Below are 18,809 nucleotides of genomic sequence, written 5' to 3'. Positions count from 1 at the left end.
CATACTGCACTTGGCTTTCAATCCACATACAGTTCCCAGTCCCAGTCACATAACTTGCATTTCGAAATGGCATTCAAGGTGGGATCCTCGGACACAACACAGGATATCAACATGCAAAACATTACTAACTGTTTTTCGTTTTACCACTTTAAATAGTTCATCGCCCTCTTCGCTCTGATCGCCGCCGCCAACGCCGGCATCCTGCCCGCCGCCCAGGTGTACCATGCAGCTCCCGCTGTGGCCACCTACGCTGCCCCCGCCGCAGTGGCTCACTACGCCGCTCCGGCTGTCGTGAAGACCATTGCCCAGCCGGTGCTCGCCAAGGCTGCTGAGGAATACGACCCCCATCCCCAGTACAAATACGCCTACGATGTGCAGGATTCTCTCTCCGGTGACTCCAAGAGCCAAGTGGAGGAGCGCGATGGTGATGTGGTCCGTGGCGAATACTCCCTGATCGATGCTGATGGCTTCAAGCGCACTGTCCAATACACTGCCGACCCCATCAACGGTTTCAACGCTGTCGTCAACCGCGAACCCTTGGTCAAGGCTGTGGCCGTGGCTCCAGTTGTCAAGACCATTGCTCCAGCTGTCGCCCACTATGCTGCCCCCGCCGCAGTGGCTCACTATGCTGCCCCCGCCCCTGTTGCCCACTATGCTGCTCCAGCCGTTGTCAAGACTGTGGCTCCAGTTGCTCACTATGCTGCTCCCGCTGTGGCTCACTATGCTGCCCCAGCTGTCGTCAAGACTGTGGCTCCAGTGGCCCACTATGCTGCTCCAGCTGCCTATGCCACCTACCACCACTAAGCAATGCCATTTTGTTAGACGTGTCGACTGAATCTGATGATCAATGAATTTAGCCTAATTTTTGTTGCCAATTTTAAAATAAAACTCATTTAATATAAATATTATTGTGTGAAAGGATTTATTTCATGGATCTCTTACTAGATTTTGAAGGCATGGTAAAACCACGAATAACTCAAAATGGTCAGGAAATTACCAAAAATATCCTTCAAGAGCCAGTGGTTGAGTGGTTGATGTTGAGTTTAAGACTTATCTTTTAAATGGCTACTCCAATTAAATTATTTTTTTTGGGAGAGAGAAAATAAATAATACCGTTAATTTTCTAAGAAACTTTAGCAAAAAGAAGTAAGAATTTTAAATTTCTTTTTTGGCTTTAATGTCATTTTACTAGTCTAATATGGTTTAGAAGCCCATTTTAAAGTATGCCGAGTAAAAAAGTATACTTCTTTCGCAGTTAAAAGACGTATTTCTGTTAAATAATCCTAAAAAATGTACGACAACAGAGAAATCCAACTCCTTTGTCATCGACCCTACAGACTTAACTTGGCACTCAAAGACTTCTTTTGATGTCCTAACATAAATATCAAAACCCGCTCCTTTTTTGTTTTTCTTCCTTTACCTTTTATGCAACATTTCAGATTTGTAGATTTAACGGGCTAGGATCTCGCTATATGATCTCGTTTAGTCGTGCTGATCAAGAATACATATAGTTTATATGGTCGGAGATGTTTCCTTCTATGCGTTGCATACTTCTGACCACAATTAACTTATCCTTTTTGCAAGGGTATAAAAACTGTGTGGTTTACAAGGCATGTAAAGAAGTTAAAGAGTTCAAAATTCTTGTTAGATTTTAATGAAAGGTTTCAAAAGAAAGGAAAAAGCATTTACAATCAGGACGAATATATGTATAATCGATTGTTAAATAAGCAGTGAGTCATACATAGAAGACGGCCTACTGAACTCGTTTCAAGACGTGGGCCAGCAAACTACATACCAACTCTTGGCTCTTGCCCCCGCCAGACACTATGCAAATTTGGCAACACCCTACTCTGAATGGATATTCCCTGGCTGTATTCCAAATAAGTTTACAAAAGGACAAAGTTCGCCGGAAAAATAAGACAAAACGATCTTTTATTGTAAAATTACATTAATCTCAAGCACTCGAAAAGTGAGTTCTGGCTCTTAAAGCATATTTAGTAATATCCTGACAATTTTGAGTCAGTTATTCTTGTTGATCAAGAAGTTATTATCAGTTATTCTTGTACTTACCATGCCTTTAAAATATAGTAAGTGATCCATGTAATAAATCCTTTCACACAATAATATTTATATTAAATGAGTTTTATTTTAAAATTGGCAACAAAAATTAGGCTAAATTCATTGATCATCAGATTCAGTCGACACGTCTAACAAAATGGCATTGCTTAGTGGTGGTAGGTGGCATAGGCAGCTGGAGCAGCATAGTGGGCCACTGGAGCCACAGTCTTGACGACAGCTGGGGCAGCATAGTGAGCCACAGCGGGAGCAGCATAGTGAGCAACTGGAGCCACAGTCTTGACAACGGCTGGAGCAGCATAGTGGGCAACAGGGGCGGGGGCAGCATAGTGAGCCACTGCGGCGGGGGCAGCATAGTGGGCGACAGCTGGAGCAATGGTCTTGACAACTGGAGCCACGGCCACAGCCTTGACCAAGGGTTCGCGGTTGACGACAGCGTTGAAACCGTTGATGGGGTCGGCAGTGTATTGGACAGTGCGCTTGAAGCCATCAGCATCGATCAGGGAGTATTCGCCACGGACCACATCACCATCGCGCTCCTCCACTTGGCTCTTGGAGTCACCGGAGAGAGAATCCTGCACATCGTAGGCGTATTTGTACTGGGGATGGGGGTCGTATTCCTCAGCAGCCTTGGCGAGCACCGGCTGGGCAATGGTCTTCACGACAGCCGGAGCGGCGTAGTGAGCCACTGCGGCGGGGGCAGCGTAGGTGGCCACAGCGGGAGCTGCATGGTACACCTGGGCGGCGGGCAGGATGCCGGCGTTGGCGGCGGCGATCAGGGCGAAGAGGGCGATGAACTGGGTGAATTGGTAATGCAAAGTGGAGTAATTGTAGTTTCAATGTTATTGCGGGCCAAATAGCTTCACGTACCTTGAATGCCATGTTTTTTATTTGAGTTTTTGTGGTGCTGCTGCTGCTGCGATTGTTGGACTGTGATGGCTAGTGGCTCTACTTGGCTTTTATAGTTACATTTGCCGGTGGTTTCTTTGCCATGGTCTCTGCCCTCCCGCGTAATTAGTGCAATTCATTTATGCTAACCGTGTGTATGGAAACTGTAGCATTGAGATCGAGATTGGGACTCGGCGCGTGTGTGTGTGTGTTTGTGTGAGTGTGGAGCCAGCTCATTGTTGTTCGGGTATCTCTTGTGTGTTGTCATCCGAATAAATTCAATTTATCTAAGGTAAAAGCAGCTACCTGTAAACCAGTTTTCCTTTTTTTCGGCAATGCATTAGTTAATGCGATGTTTGTATGGCTCCAAATATTTTAGCTTAAAGAGCGAATACATTTATCAATCCACAAGATATGCCAGATCTTGCTTTGTTCTTGGTTAAATGCTTTATTCCATTTGATCTTGACATTTTCATTGGATCTTTCTTCCTTCCACAATGCTAGAAAATGTGGGTCGTTCGTCCAAAGATTACTAGATCGCAAAATCAAATGGATGTAAAATTGTGGAAATCCAATAAATTATTTATGTGGCTTATGTATTTTGATTATTTAATGACAAGTGCAAGAACTGAAGAGGAGAGTGCGTGACTAGATTAATAAACATCCAACACCCCAAAGCCACCCAAAACGTAATGCCAAAATGGAATTCCAATTAGGTGTCATCAATGTCATCCAATCGACTATATAATCGATGGTCGATCAATTGGTAAGACATTCAGTCTTTGACTTTTGTTTAGCTAACTGAAATCCTCCACCAAAATAAAAAATGGCTTACAAGGTACACAAGTGAAACCCAAAAAAGGATTATAGATTTAATTGGTGTCTTTAAAATTTGCAGATTGTCTTTGCTTTGGCTCTGATCGGTGTGGCTAATGCTGCTGTCCTGCGCACCATTGCCCCAGCTCCTTTGGCTGTGGCACCTGCTCCTGTTCTGGCCAAGACCGTCGAATTGGAAGAGGTGGATCCCCATCCTCAGTACTCGTACAGCTATGGCGTGCAGGACGCTCTCTCCGGGGACAACAAGGGTCATGTGGAGGAACGCGATGGTGATGTGGTTCGCGGTGAATACTCATTGATTGATGCCGATGGCTTCAAGCGCACCGTTACCTACACCGCCGATCCCCTGAACGGCTTCAATGCTGTAGTCCGTCGTGAACCAATTGTCGCCGTGGCCGAACCCTTGATTAAGGCTGCTCCAGCTGCCGTTGCTGTTGCTGCTCCAGCTCCAATTATCAAGGCTGCTCCTTTGGCCGTTGCTGCTCCAATTGTGCGCCAATCTGCCCCTCTTGCATTGGCCACTCCCGTCGTTAGATCTGCTCCCCTGGCATATACAGCTCCCATTGTCCGTTCTGCTCCTCTGGCAGTGGCATCTCCCATCCTACGTACCCCCCTCAGATACACAGCAGCTCCCGCTTATGCCGTTGCCAATTTGTAAATTGTTATACACCGATTTCTGTTGTCTATTTTTAAAGAAAATTAAATGTGATTGTTTTAACTCTTAAACTCGAATTCCTTTTACTTATAACAATCATTTGACTCTTCATTTCCATTTCAAGAATGTTCTCTTTTCTTTCTCAATCCAACAGTTTTAGAAAAGAAAACCGAATTGTATTACATTTGATGTCTAAGAATATTAGGACTAGTCTAAAACTAACCCAAGAGGCTTTGAGGCTCGCACCAATAGTATAATTGGCAAAAATCTAATAAAAGGATGTTACGCCAAATTCAAAATTCAATGGTAAACTTCAGAATTTTGTTTCTTTTCCAATTGGTTTTTGTTAGTCCTATAAGTGAAAATATCTATTAATTGCTCTCATGAGGTATTGAACCAGTTTAACCTATCTGTAACCCCTCGATCTACCAGAAATTTTGTTCCTCTATCTGTATTTCTAACTAAGCTTTGCATGAACCCTTTCGACTCCTGATTACAATCTTCTTTATCCTGTAATCAGATCAGAAGCCTCTCTTTCTGTTCTAAAAACATTCATTCCATAACATTTATTCTCGTAATTAGCTGTAGTTAAGCGATCGTGTCGTCCGATATGAGGTTGCTCCCCACTGTCGATCGGGTCGGGTCGATCTCTGCTTGGGCTCCTGCGAAACAGGCTATGTCCTGGTGTCATATATGTCATTGCCTTCTGTAAAGATCTAAAAGACCTTTTGAACACTAATAACTGAATTTCTCATATAATTTCTATTAAATGTTTCTTAAGGTCTCTTGGCGTATCGAATTTCAAGGCAGAATAGTGAAAGCGGAATGAATAAATTGCCCGCGGTCAGCATTTGGTTATATATTTTGCGATATCCAACAAAAATTACCTACGACACTAATCTCGAAGTACATTTACAGGTTTATTGCATAAAAGTATCAAGTGTGTGGGCCGTGTTAATAAAATATTGAAATAACATAATAATAATAATAAAAAAAAAGTGTGCCAAAATATTATATATATTTTTGGCTGTTAAATCGTTTTCAAATTCGCTTGTTTTTTGGCATATAAAAACCTGTAATGGCCTGAGATCAAATCATTCCACAGACGCACTCCGTTAAGCAAAGTTCACCCACATTCATTCAAATGGCCTTTCAGGTAAGCAAAGAAAATTAAAGGAAAATGAAATAGATATACATCGTATATTTCGTGTCCTTTTAGTTTGTCACCGTTCTGGCTCTTGTTGCCGCTGTCAGTGCTGGAGTTTTACCCGTCCAACAGGTGTATCATGCCGCCGCACCTGCCCAGTTGGCTGTAGCCCATGCTCCAGTGGCTGTGGCTCATGCCCAACCGATTTTGGCCAAAGCCGATGATGAATACGATCCCCATCCCCAGTATAAGTTTGGCTACGATGTGCAGGACGCCATCTCTGGTGACACCAAGAGTCAGGTGGAGGAGCGCGATGGAGATGTTGTGCACGGCGAATACTCATTGATCGATGCTGATGGATTCAAGCGTGTTGTGCAATACACTTCGGATCCCATCAATGGTTTCAATGCCGTTGTCAATCGTATTCCCTTGGAACACCAGCTGAAGACTGTTGTCAAGACCGTGGCTCCTGTCGCTGTTGCCCCTTTGCCAATTGCCTACCACCAACATCATTAACATGTATAATTTGAATTTGTTGGCCAGCCAACAAATAGTTTGCCATACAGAAGACAGAATAAAATTGTTGAATATTTTTAAGCTGAGAAAAAACTGAGTTGCATTGAATTTGAAACACCCTTCATTTCTTTGGCAGTCAATTAGTGACCACCAAATTAAGCTCTTACCTTGATCATCTCTCTCTGTCTCCCTCTGTCTCTCGTACCTATTCTTTTGACCATATAATTTGGAACTCACTTGTCGACAGTAATAAACACAGATTACAGTCTTTTAAATTCATTTTTCCAAAAAAGATGTTGGTTCTCTCCCAATCATTTACACCAATCAATGAAAATTGAAGGAAGGGAAGGGACGGGAACGCCAACAAGACCAAACCTGTTAAGGTCAATTCAATTTTGAATTGCAACTCCTTTCGCCAAGTGCAATGTATTGGAATGATTAACGAGACATTTTGGCCTTTAAATTGTTTTCCCTTATGTAAATCGGACTGATAGCAGCTACCAGATATAAATCAAGATTTTCGTGAACATATGCCAGGTCATATCATGTCTCTCTGCCTCTTTCTCTATCTCTGTGTCTCTCTCCATATGCGAACACTGAGGGTTAAGGTCAAAGTCAGATTTTTTTTGTATATTTTAATGGTTAATTACCGTTGACTGAAGTCGGCATTGTTTTTACCAACTACATACATATGTTGGTATGTGGTCGGTTCCCATGTTTAGCATGTCTGTCTTTCGATTAAATTCAACGAGGTGTCCCATAAACAAGAGACACAACGAGAGACGGCAACAAGCAACAAGGCGAATTACATCAAAGCTCGTGTTGTATGTCGCACGTAAAACCCAAATGCCTGCTAAGCCCCATTCACACTGAATCTTCAATTGACCACTCTCTGCGGTAAGTCTAAACAGCCTTTAAACGTATTTCATTGTCGTCTTTCTTTCCCCGTTTTGTCCGCATACTTTTCATTCTTGTCCCTTTTCGTGTGTTGGCGAGCAATTTAAAACCTTTTTTCTTTATATTTGTTAACCCTTGCAAAGAGGTATAACTGATATGGTCAGGAGTTTGCATCATAGATATCATAAATATCGGATGATTTTTTCTTATATATATATATCTTCTATATATACATCTTCCTGCTTAGCTTTAACTCCCAATGATACGAAAAGGGTAACACAAATACTTGTAAGAGTATACCAAGTTCGGCTTGATTGAAGTTAGCCCTGCCTGCTGGTTTCTTGGCCATCTCACGTAGCTTCTCCGCTTCACTCGTTGGCTGATTCATGTAACCATTTACTTTTACATTATTTCATTTTTATTGGTAGTTGGTTCTTTCTTCTTGGCAGCGACCTTGAACAAAGTGATAATGAGAGTGAAAGTAAAGTAGTCGAGTGGTTTGTGCGTGTAATGGTTTTTAATTTTCTTCCATAATGTGAACTAGTTAATCAGCTTAAGTTGAACTCACGACACACACACTCAAATGCATATACTACTCTTTGTTGTTATGGGTTCTCCATGTGGATCTACATATGTCGAAAATCAGTAAAAAACCGTCTAATATTTTGTCTTAATGACGTAATAGATCAATTTGTACTATTCCAACCAACGGCTTTAAGCCTAAAGTCGGTTTCGAGAAGGGCTTAAATCAGCATTGTCAATGTTTCAACAATTTGATTTAAATTTGATATATTCAAAAGGTTTCTCATCAATTATCAGATGGGTTTTGTTGACTCCTAAGCTCTATCGACAGATTGTGCTATGAGTTATCAGTTCCTTATCACTTTTAAGCCCAAAAAATAGCTTAATGCCAAGTTAAATAATGTATCCAACTAATAGGTTGGTTGCTTCCCCCTTTTTAGCAATGTTGAAGGAAATACTCAAATCTTTGTATATTCTCGACATCAATTTCTTTATTCAATAACAACTAACGGCAATTATCGGATCGGATTTGACCTATTGTGGCATATTTCTGTTTCTAATAGGCATACGAGATAAGTGGCGAAGCGAATTGGGTCTTGACAATGGCAGGTCCGGCGGCAACCAGTGGAGCGGCAACAGCAGCTGGAGCAACAGTCTTGACAATTGGAGCTGGGGCAGCGGCATAGGTGAAGGGAGCAGAGTAGGCAGCAGGAGCGAAGGCAGGAGCAGCACGGACAACGGGAGCAGCCAGAGGGGCAGCAGCCACAACTGGAGCAGCACGCACAACAGGAGCAACTGGAGCTGGAGCGGCAACAATGGGAGCAGCAGCGGCGACGGCAGCAACCAAGGGTTCACGACGAACAACGGCATTGAAGCCGTTGATGGGATCGGCAGTGTAGTCCACAATGCGGCGGTAGCCATCAGCATCGTTCAGCGAGTACTGACCCTGGACAATGTCACCGTCGCGGCTCTCCACTTGGGTCTTGGAATCACCGGACAAAGCGTCCTTGACATCATAGCCGTAGGTGTATTGGGGATGGGGATCGTATTCCTCAACCTGGGCGACGGCAGCCAAGGGGGCAGCAGCGGGAATGAGGCCAGCGCTGGACACAGCAATGCAGGCAGCAAAGAGAACGATGAACTGTGTGGGTGAGGGGAAGGGAAAAGACACAGGTTACAAGTTAGTTTCACGGTATTCTTTTGGATTTTCACTTCGAATGAGGCACAACACTAGAATGATTTACGAGTCCTTACTTTGAATGCCATTTTTGGATTGATTTGGTTTTTGTTTTTTGGGGGGGTGGTAGTTGCTCTAGATACCGTAATTGGTTTTGAACTGATTTTGAATACCATCCAACTGGAGCTTTTATACCAAGCCGATGGCCAACTATGTGCACTTGCGTCACAAGAGCATGGCGACAATATAAAGTACATCAAGACTAGAAGCACTGTGTACGCAAGGGGCGTGAGAAGGAGGTGGGCGAGGGGGAGAGAAGGTGATAGCCAAGGCTACAACAAACAGACGAAATACAAAGCCACAACGACCAGACACGACGACGATGCCATATTATAATGCCTTCTTGATTGAATTGGACGCACTCGAGCCGAATTAATATTGGCCTCAGACAACATTCAGAAGCTCGCACATACCCGAACGTGCATTTCGATCCATGATGATCGCCTCGCCCCATTTGTTATTTCGCTTTCGAATAGTCTACACTATTATTAAACACTCTAACTATCCAATCAATGGAGGGGTATATTTCTGTTGTGAGGACTTTCGTGACACATCAATGAGAACATTTTCCAATGCCTCAAATAGATGTTCATCAATCCTAATAACAGATTTGACTTGGATAGATTTCAGCAGGATTCAAAACGCTCTGTAGAGTATCCAGCAATCGGATCTCTGACCCAACTAACCCATTTCAGTTTGTTTTTGTAACAATATCGTATGCAATGCATGCGCAAATGCATAACAACGGTTTTTTATTTTTATTTTTCTTCATTTTCAATTTGAATGCAACAATTTTGGGGGCTTTTGCCATTGTTTTTGAGGAGTCGGGCTACCTTGCCATGTTGTTAGCTGAGCAGCTAGACGACCTTAAGCTACACACACTCACTTACCTTTGGTGCTGAGTGAAGCGATCCAGTTGAACGTTAATTGGATTTTAAAGTTTAAGTTTATTGTTTTGTCACCTGAACTTCCGAATGGCCACCCAACAGTCACAAGGCTTCTGCAGTTTACCATTTAAATGTGTAGACCAATAAAATCTATTCAATACCTAGATGCCAATCAATTAGATTCACTATTATAGAATAGAGAACTAATGGCAACCGTCTAGCTCAATTCAGTTTCAACTCAAAGATCGGTCTTGAGAATTCTCTACAGTTGAGCCATTCGAAATTCTGTTTAGACTTACCCATTTCAATCAATATTCTAATCAAAATTTCTCATCTTCTACAATAGCAAACTCTTCTTTTTTAAGACTCCATAAGAACTTGTTAGTTTAGACTTGCAGTAAGTTGTTTAAAAATTTTTTTAATTATGAATGAAAATATTTCAAATATTGGATTGAGATTTGTTTATATCTAAAACACATATGAAATGGCTTGGGGATGCGATGTATGATGAAGAGAAGTTGTTTTCACTAATGACGTCACTGGTACATGATGTGTTAAAATTGCTGGAGCTGGGGCAGCATGTACCACATGAGCAATTGGAGAATGATGATGAATTATAGCAGGAGACGGAGAGTACGATCTAACCACAGTGGCCGCTGGGACATAAGACTTCAGGACTGGCAACTTTTTCAAGGGCTGCAGCTGCAATGGTTGGACTTTGGGTGCAACAACTTTCGGTATGATTGGTGCTGACCCAGAGATGGGTTCACGTCTAACCACAGCCTGGAATCCTTGCTCAGCATTGGCAGTGTACTCCACAACCCGTCGATAGCCATCGGCATCGTTGAGGCTATATTGGCCTTGGACAACATCGCCATCGCGTTGTTCTGTCTGAGACTTAACATCGCCTGTCTCCGCATCCTGGACATCATAGCCAAAGGAGTAGCGTGGATGGGCATCAAAAGTATCTTCACTTCCCACAGATTTCACGGGCAATAGCCCGGCTCGGGTGTAGGCCAGAAAGGCTACGAGTATTATCATCTGATTGCACACAAAAAGAAAACTCGGGTTAGGTTTGTCATACGTTGCATTATCTTCATATGAACTTACTTTGCTCCACATATTTGCTTAAAGGTTTCTTCCTGTCACTTGCTGGCTTACTACACAAATGAAGCCTTCGACCGACACTTGCTTTATATAGGCTGACCCAATGCCACAGTTTGCCTGCATCTGGACATGGACCTGGGCCTGGACCTGTTGTCGTTCTGTGAGACAAGGTCAAAGCGCCAGTCTACTTCGCGCCTAATTGAAGTTGAAATGCAGGCAGCAACTTTATCAGACATCGACAGGTTTTCGGTATTTCTCTTCCTTTTTGTTTCATTAAACATAAATTTGAACTTGCCTCAGGGGCAAGTACTTACTCCTATCACCACAAACAAGTCAAAAGTGAGTGGATTCAAGGTTTGACTTTTATCTCAGCTTAGAACAAAAAACTGGAACATAAATTCATTATTTTGTTTTTAGTACCAAAGACTTAACAATGTATTAGTAACCAAATGTGTTTAATGCTTAGGTCAAAGTTAAGAATTAAGGTACATGGCAGCTGAAACCCAAGACATTCGTATTGCATGAAATTAATTACAAGCACCTAAAAGCATGCTATAAATATGTTTACAAATACAAGCTGAGCCACAAAATATGTCTTAAAATAATAAAATATCAAGAAGAAACAAAATATTTTTTGATTATTAACTTAAGTAAGTTAAAAAAATTTTAAATTTCGTAGATTATTAATTATGTATATAAAAGCAAGCATATGCCAAAGCAAGCATATGCGATCTCGCTCACTCTTACTAACCACCAGCCTACAACTTACTACGCCCTTATGGCCCACTTAGCGAAAAACGTTTAGACGTATAATTTTAAAATTTCTAGTCCAATTTTCGTAAAATTTATTTTGTCGTTGGAAGTTAATAAAACTTGCGTGTCAAATTGCAATAGTCCAAAAATTGCGGGACTAAATGGGGTTTTTCTTAATAATACCAAAAATTTTAAATACTCATTGTCTTCATGCAGACTGAAGAAGTATACATGCCAAATTTGATGGCTTTATCTTTGTTAGTCTCTGAAGAAATCAGTTCAAATACCAAAGGCGGGCCAAAAGAGTGAAATAAAGTTAATCTGCATGAACAATACACGAGGCTACATTCCATATTTTAAGGCTATACGTTTCTTTAGTCTCCGACATGGTCAAATCGACTAGGCTGTTATGGCGTCGGTAAAACTTGGTAACATTTCTTTTAATTATAAAACCTTTAACCCAATAGCTCCTATTATTATTTATACGAACAACAAATTTTAAGTTAAACAGGATTATTTTGCTTTCTTTTCCCGTTTTAAAGGCAATGTCTCTTAATCCCGACCTAGAGATAATGGTTTATAAGATCAATTTGAACATTTCAAGTTCGTTTTTTATATAAAAACACAAATAAGTCTGCAAAATTTTATTGTGTTAGTTCATGAGGAAAATTCAGAAAGATGCTTGTTATTTTGAAATATGTACATCGATAATTCCCAGGGCAAAACTATCCTCGGCTTAAGTGAAATTTTAAATGGATCGTGAGTGAACAAGTAACATTACTTTAAGCTGTATCGGGATGGTCATACGAAACCTTTTCGCAAAATATTGTATTATTATATCATATTTTACATATATTTCATATTTTACATTAGAGTTTTAAGCATTAGTTGTTTGAAAAATTATTAACTTTGTACATATGTATTTTTTCAAATTATTGACATAAAAATATTCGAAAACCTAATTTATCTACTTCATTAAAGGAATAAAAATACCAATTCAAAACTTAAGCAGTACTTTAAGTTTTTTGTAGGATTTAAAAGAGTGTACATATTTTAAGCACTAGAAGGTTACTTAAGGTAATCCGAAATATGTATTTATACTAATAACTAAGACATTAAAGAATCAATCCAATCAGTAGGCAGAGACAGGCAGCAGAATTCCTCGACAACAATCCAAAATTAAATATTTTGGCAATAAATGGAATAAACTTAATAATCACTTGCTAATTCTAGGAGTTATTGTTTAGAATCAATTTTCAATGTTCATGCAACAACCAAGTTTAATACTATATAAATAAAATTCTATATTTTTATGTTTATTTTTAATCGTTTCTCTAACAATTCTAAGCCCAGTGGATTGTCTCTTTTGGCAGAATTGCAAGAAGCCTCTGCAATTGCCCTTCACTTTAATATACATTTTGGCCTACCTGGGCCTACATCTGCCAGGACTCACTACCTTTTTGCTCCTTTAAAAGAAATAAGGGTTGTCCAAGAAGCAAAGCCCAATGGCTGGTGGCTTCATTCTGATTGGTTATCGAACGCCCGGATAAAAATCGTGTGCATGGCTAGTTGTCCCACTCGAACATTATCCGGCTCGACAAATGGGGGAAAAGTGTTTGAGAGATTTTGTTAGATTGCTAATTTTGTATTAAAGTCATTCACATTGTTTTCATGTACTCACATACAGTTTTTTGCATAATATTTGCATTATAATCAAGGTCGTTGACAAATTTATTCACATTGAAAGATTGAAGGAAGAATCAGAAAATACATATAAAGTTTGCCATTTAGTGGCAAATTATGTGAAAGTTTTGACTTATTTAGCATATTGAAGGGGTCTCAGAAGTGTCTATTACCAATAAAACAAAGCATTTTAAAAAATAGAAAATCAATTGAGACAGAAATTGTATGAATTTAACATTTATTAGTTTTAGAGCCTAAATAAAACTAATTAAAAACACCTAAAACTTTATTTTGTCAATGTTTAAAATAATGTTCATCATTATGTTTACTTACGTCAACTAAGAGAGCAGCACAACTAAAAACAGTTAAGATATAGTTTAAGAAATTAAGCTTAAACTTAGACATTACTAACATTATTTCATAACCTTTGAAAGAAACTAAAATCTAATAAAGAAACATGTTTAAAAAGGATCAACAATTTCATTTCAATCAGGCATAATAAGTATGGGGAAATTTCTTTCAATCAATACTCACTTAAGGATAAAGTTTTAAACTGTTTAAACAAAAGGAACCACTTTAATATATTATATGTGTCGATTTCTTATGAACAGATCAAAGATAAGGTAATGTAAAAGTGTCTATTAGGCCAAACTGTGTAAACAAGCGACCAGCAATTAGCCTAATACCTTTCTAGATGCCAGCCAATGCATTTCGATTGATCACTTTGTTCGTTTCCAATGATAGGAGGGAGGGATTAACTGGTCGCGCCAATTAACTGTCTGTTTAGCGGCTCTTGGCAGCCGTCGGAAGTACATGTACTTACGATCCGTGTGACATATGCACTTTGGATGTGAAGTGGAGGCGTCAGTGACTGACCAAGACCTGAGTCGCCAATAGAATCGGGCGCCCCTCTACATTGCCCACAAATTCCAATAAAGTTGTTCATGTTGTTGGTGCCTTACAAAAGTTTTCTTTCTGTCTTTCTTTTTACTTCTTGTTTGGTTTTCGGGTGTCCGAAAAGAAGTGACGTGACGAGAGTAAAGTAAGAGTAGAACTGGCGTAATTGGCGCTGCACAAATTGATGGATTGCCCGGCGCCGACTGTCACCGACTTTAACCAATATCCAACAAAAAAAAGAAGCTAAAGCTCATGGCGGTATTTGTTTGTATTTCCTTTGTTTTATGTGATGTGTATGTAGGTTTTTTTTTTTCTGTTTTTGGAGGGTAAATCGATATTTGTGCCATTTTTTTGGTGTGCAGCTTTTGTTTATGATTTCTGTAATGATTAATTAATTGAAGCTACTTATCAGCTCTTCAGCCTGTTGCATTGACAGACCGAGTTGAAATTTAAATGGAATTCGGAATCGTAGACGGAGACAGAGATTGTCGCCAAAAATACTTATGCCCGCTGGTCGGCAGTCAGAGGTTTGTCCAATATAATTGAATATGTAATTGGAAAACGTCTGATGGGTTTCATGATTTTGTTATTAATACGATTTTAAGCCTTGGACCACTACGAAATGAGGCAAAACGGCATGTAATTAAGGCTTCTTACAATCGAAGTTACCTTACTTTACCAGATTGAATCTATTGAACTGCTCCAAAAAAGAAGTATATAAAATGGTCAGACCAATGTTCACTTGATTGCCGGAAAGCAAGCATGATCAGAGTCGTATTATTCTTTTAACATTGCCGAATAGAGTTTTTACCATCAGGATCTGAAACACATCCTGGTTCAAGTGTTACCAGATAATGCCTTAAAGTCCTTTAAACAATATCTACTTTAAAATGTTAAAGGCTGGACATTTACATATAAGTTAATTGTCTATGTCGAATCCAATATAGCTTAAAACATTGAGGGTTTTAATAAATAGAGTAATGCTTAAATTTAATAGAGTAATGCTTGGTGCTATCTTTATTCATAAACTTTTAATAGGTGAAATAGACTCTCCTGAGCTATTGAACCAGTTAAACCTATCTGTACCCCGTAGACCTACTAGAAAGTTTATTCCTCTATCCTTAAAACACTGTAGTTCTAACTATTCTTTGCATGAACCTTTTCGAGTCCTATGTTCTGATTACAATCTTCTGTATCCCGTAATCAGATCAGAAGCCTCTCTTTCCCTTGTGAAAACTTCTATTTTAGCACATTTAGCTCGTAATTAGCTGTAGTTAATCATATTTTTAATTGTTTGTCCGTTTTATTTGTATTTGTCCACGCGATCGTGCCGTCCGATATGCGGCTGCGCCCCATGGTCGGTCGGGCGGGAGGTAGACAGCACTCTGCTTGGGCTCGCGCGAAACAGGCTATGTCCTGGTGTCGTATGGGCCACTTGAACGTACTTCGCATTGTACGCGTCAACGTCCAGACAATATAAATTAAAATCTAGAAATATTTTTCGGTCAATTTGTACTTAAATTCAGTACAGAAGTTAATTGAGAACCCTGGAAAATGTCCAAGTTCCGATCTTTCAGTCGCTGCTGGAAAAGCCATCTTTTAATCAACTTGAACTTTAAAGTCTATTAGAAATCTTGAAAAAATAGCAAATTTCAACATATTCTGAATATTTGGACCTACATACATATGTAAGACTCGTTTGTGTTCTAAAAAGGACTCATTTTATTTGTAGTAATAAGCAAATATACTCATAAAATAATTAAAAAGAATTTCTTTACTATTTGTTATGTTAAAAAATTGTTATTAACGATTACAATATTATTGTGTTATTGAATTCCTTTATAATTCTTATTTTTAAATGTAATAATTGACCTGAAGACCCGGGTTCGAATCCCAGTCTCGGGAATGGATGTAGTTTTTCGTCTAAGCCGAAGGCCTTTTTTGCCAGTGCTTGTAAATATAGTTAGGTTGATAGTTTGCATCTATATCCTTTACTTATAATAACAATAATAGTAAAAACGTAGAAATCATAGTTTATTATTGCCGACTGGTTATTATTCTTTTGGCAGATGAATCGGATTCTGTGCGCAACTACATGGCTCAGATGGTAAACATTCAGATGGTCAATAAAAGCCAAATATTTTTAACAAACTCAGAAATTTTGCCGTCCGTTCAATCTACAAAAGCAAAGTGTTTCATATCTTCTGCGCCTTTATAACATTATTGTAGAGCCTTTTGTCAAATTCTCACAGTTTCAAGCGCGATTTATTAACTTTGTCAGAGGAACAGACGGAGCTAGACGAGGAATTCGAACTTTTATATAGTTTCCAAGATGCTTTGAGATCTTTAATTTTAATGTAAACATTATAAATTGAGTGAACTTAATCAAAACTTATAAATAGTTTTCTAGAGAATCTCTCAAAGATTGCTTAAAAATTTGGTTTATTTGATTCCTTTTCCTTACTTTGCAGTTCGATTTAATGGTAACTAAATAATGTTTGTGGGTTTATAAGGGTTCTATTATCTTATGGATAGCTTTAACAGAAACGATTTGTTTGGAATTTAGTACTAGCATTTATAAATCTGCCGAATTTTAGAAAGATCAGGCGACTAGATCTCATCCCCTATTAAGGACCCATTTGCATATGAAAACTTATTGGTCTGAAAAACTATTTGTTAGTTAAAGTATTTACATTTATAGTTTAATGTGAATTCTGCCAAATTTGACCAAACTCTTGCTATAAGAGCCATGTTAATTTATGCTGTTTTTTGGCATAGACTCGACTTTTTATTCAACGGATAAGCAGCTAAAGCTTAATACCTTTTAGTTAACTTGAGCAAAAGAAACTTTAGAATCATATTCCTTACTAGATATATCAAATTTCCAGAAAATCCAACTATAATATAGAGAGTATCCTACAATTAACTGCAATTTAACATTCAGAGCGAATCAATTCTGACATTTTCATTGCTCATTTAGAACAAGTTTAAGACAAAGACAATAAAATTGAAATACATATATCAGCGATGGTTTTAGCAAGAAGCATATATTATATATGTACATATATATTTTATATTTACTAAGAAAATTCTCAACTTGAGTGTCGAATATTGGGTAATTTCGATTCCCTAATGTTTCTGTGTAAAAAGTACATACATTTATATGTATTCATTGGGGTTGTTTCATTCCCTTCTGATGCCATGTGGGACAGTTATACTTTTTTTTCGTTTTCGGCTCTTGTTTTTGGGATAAAAATACAGACATCCTGTTACTATTAATTGCTGCTGTCCGAGAAATATAACAAATCACCTTTGGAGCACCCAAAAGGACGAACATATACGAAAAGTGTACGACAAAAAAGTTGTGAAAATGTCAATCAACTTGTTTCATGAAATCCAGAGGATAACCAAAAAACCAACAGGAAAATAAAAGAAATGAAATGAAGGCAAAATAAAAGACAACAAACTTTTCCAGACAGCCAAAGATGATGCATTGTGCGTGAAAGGTGCATGAAGATATCTCTGAATGTTGTATCTCTATCTTGGTTGGGTAAAGTGACAGAAAGACAACAACATCGGGAATAAGTCGTAGGGGGGCGCCTACGAATTGCATCCCACTGAGTCAGAGAGTCAGACGACGTCCACGACGATTTAAATTCCGTAGATGAGCTGTCATATGTGCAAATGACGATTGACAGCTGCCACAGAGCCACAGAAGGCGAGAGAGAGATAAAGAGAGAGAGGGACAGGGAATCTACATCCGTTGGTGGTTACTATGTAGTCCTGATCCTTGCCAAGCTTCGACCATACCTGACTAGCTGAACTAACTGTCAATTCATTTGGGAATTCTGCAGAGGTGCGAAAACGTGCCAAAACCACAAAATATTATAGAAAATACACACCAACGCATACACACACACATTCACACACACACTCACATATCCAACTGACAACAAACATTTGAGTTCTCCCAAATGGAAATAAGACATACAAATAGACAAGAACATGAACATGGGCGTAACCCTAATATCAGCATGAAGCAACAGGAGCGGATTTCCATGTATTTGAAATGGGCACAGCATGACTTTTAAATGGAAATTAATCGTTTCTTATTGAGAATGGATTACTATAACTCTTCTTCTTAGAAAGGTGCATATAAGAATTGAAATATAAAAACCACAATTGCCCCTAAAGTATGCTACATGCCTTAAATTCTGCAAAGGTTCGGTTGTTGCCTTGTCAAAATTGGCTAACCAGCTATTAGAGTTTTTTTATTATATCTACTACTTATATTAAAAGCTACATTAAAAACAAATGTGAAGAATTGAAAATTGTTGGAATAAAATCGATCAACATCTAGTTTTATAATTTAACTTATTGTTAGTTCATAAATTAAACTCATTAATAATCTAAGTAATGCATTTTAAGATAAATAAATGAACAAAACAGAGATAGCCATTTAAAATATGGCTAGAATAATAATAATACAATAAATATAAAAACTAAATTCGTTATCTTCAAAAAGTTATAAAATAAACAAATATTTTTTGGAATCATCAGAATTCAATTTGATTGTGTTAAGAACTTTAGTTTAGTTTAGTTAGATTTAGAGTTTCTTTTTGACTTTTCCAAATAAAATTCGAACTCAATCCTCATAACAAAACAGAATCATGTGAATGTTTAACCAATTGCAATTGCAAATTTATA

At 38.8% G+C, this 18,809-nt stretch overlaps 5 protein-coding genes across 5 annotated transcripts; 3 read left to right on the top strand and 2 right to left on the bottom strand.

Annotated features, from left to right (window-relative positions):
- Positions 1 to 35: 35 nt before the first annotated feature.
- Positions 36 to 827, top strand: LOC137583279 (larval cuticle protein A2B-like). The gene is made up of 2 exons (XM_068298250.1): positions 36 to 78; positions 157 to 827. The coding sequence occupies exons 1-2, from the start codon at positions 67 to 69 to the stop codon at positions 802 to 804; spliced, it is 660 nt and encodes a 219-aa protein (XP_068154351.1). The 5' UTR covers positions 36 to 66; the 3' UTR covers positions 805 to 827.
- A 1,375-nt stretch (positions 828 to 2,202) lies between these two features.
- Positions 2,203 to 8,913, bottom strand: LOC137582253 (calphotin-like). Its single transcript, XM_068296721.1, has 5 exons — positions 8,793 to 8,913; positions 8,108 to 8,679; positions 5,725 to 5,883; positions 4,138 to 4,345; positions 2,203 to 2,873 (listed from the first exon to the last, which is right to left on the bottom strand). Exons 1-5 carry the CDS (start codon positions 8,889 to 8,891, stop codon positions 2,226 to 2,228), a joined length of 1,686 nt encoding a protein of 561 aa, XP_068152822.1. The 5' UTR covers positions 8,892 to 8,913; the 3' UTR covers positions 2,203 to 2,225.
- On the top strand, positions 3,791 to 4,459 carry Ccp84Ae. The gene is made up of 2 exons (XM_068296561.1): positions 3,791 to 3,802; positions 3,863 to 4,459. The coding sequence occupies exons 1-2, from the start codon at positions 3,791 to 3,793 to the stop codon at positions 4,457 to 4,459; spliced, it is 609 nt and encodes a 202-aa protein (XP_068152662.1).
- Positions 5,601 to 6,119, top strand: Ccp84Af. Its single transcript, XM_068296562.1, has 2 exons — positions 5,601 to 5,612; positions 5,676 to 6,119. The coding sequence occupies exons 1-2, from the start codon at positions 5,601 to 5,603 to the stop codon at positions 6,117 to 6,119; spliced, it is 456 nt and encodes a 151-aa protein (XP_068152663.1).
- A 1,217-nt stretch (positions 8,914 to 10,130) lies between the features above and the next one.
- On the bottom strand, positions 10,131 to 10,703 carry Edg84A (Ecdysone-dependent gene 84A). The gene has a single exon (XM_068296718.1). The coding sequence runs from the start codon at positions 10,701 to 10,703 to the stop codon at positions 10,131 to 10,133; it is 573 nt and encodes a 190-aa protein (XP_068152819.1).
- Between the last annotated feature and the right edge of the window lie 8,106 nt (positions 10,704 to 18,809).

Source organism: Drosophila tropicalis, unplaced genomic scaffold (genome assembly GCF_018151085.1).
Source record: "Drosophila tropicalis isolate 14030-0801.00 unplaced genomic scaffold, ASM1815108v1 contig_859, whole genome shotgun sequence".
In the NCBI taxonomy this organism is placed as follows: domain Eukaryota; kingdom Metazoa; phylum Arthropoda; class Insecta; order Diptera; family Drosophilidae; genus Drosophila; species Drosophila tropicalis.
The sequence above is the reverse complement of the archived record's forward strand: the minus strand, read 5'-3'. Positions and strand labels throughout refer to the sequence as shown.

Excerpts from the sequence above, each read along its gene's own strand:
- LOC137582253 (XM_068296721.1), bottom strand. The coding sequence starts at position 8,891 with ATGGTATTCAAAATCAGTTCAAAACCAATTACGGTATCTAGAGCAACT. Across the intron at positions 5,884-8,107 it reads TTCGCTTCGCCACTTATCTC|AGATGGCGTCCTGCACATCG; the intron begins GTATGCCTATTA and ends TGGTGTCACCAG. Across the intron at positions 4,346-5,724 it reads ATGATACACCTGTTGGACGG|GGGAGCAGATCTAACGACGG; the intron begins GTAAAACTCCAG and ends TGTATATGCCAG.
- Edg84A (XM_068296718.1), bottom strand. The coding sequence starts at position 10,703 with ATGATAATACTCGTAGCCTTTCTGGCCTACACCCGAGCCGGGCTATTG.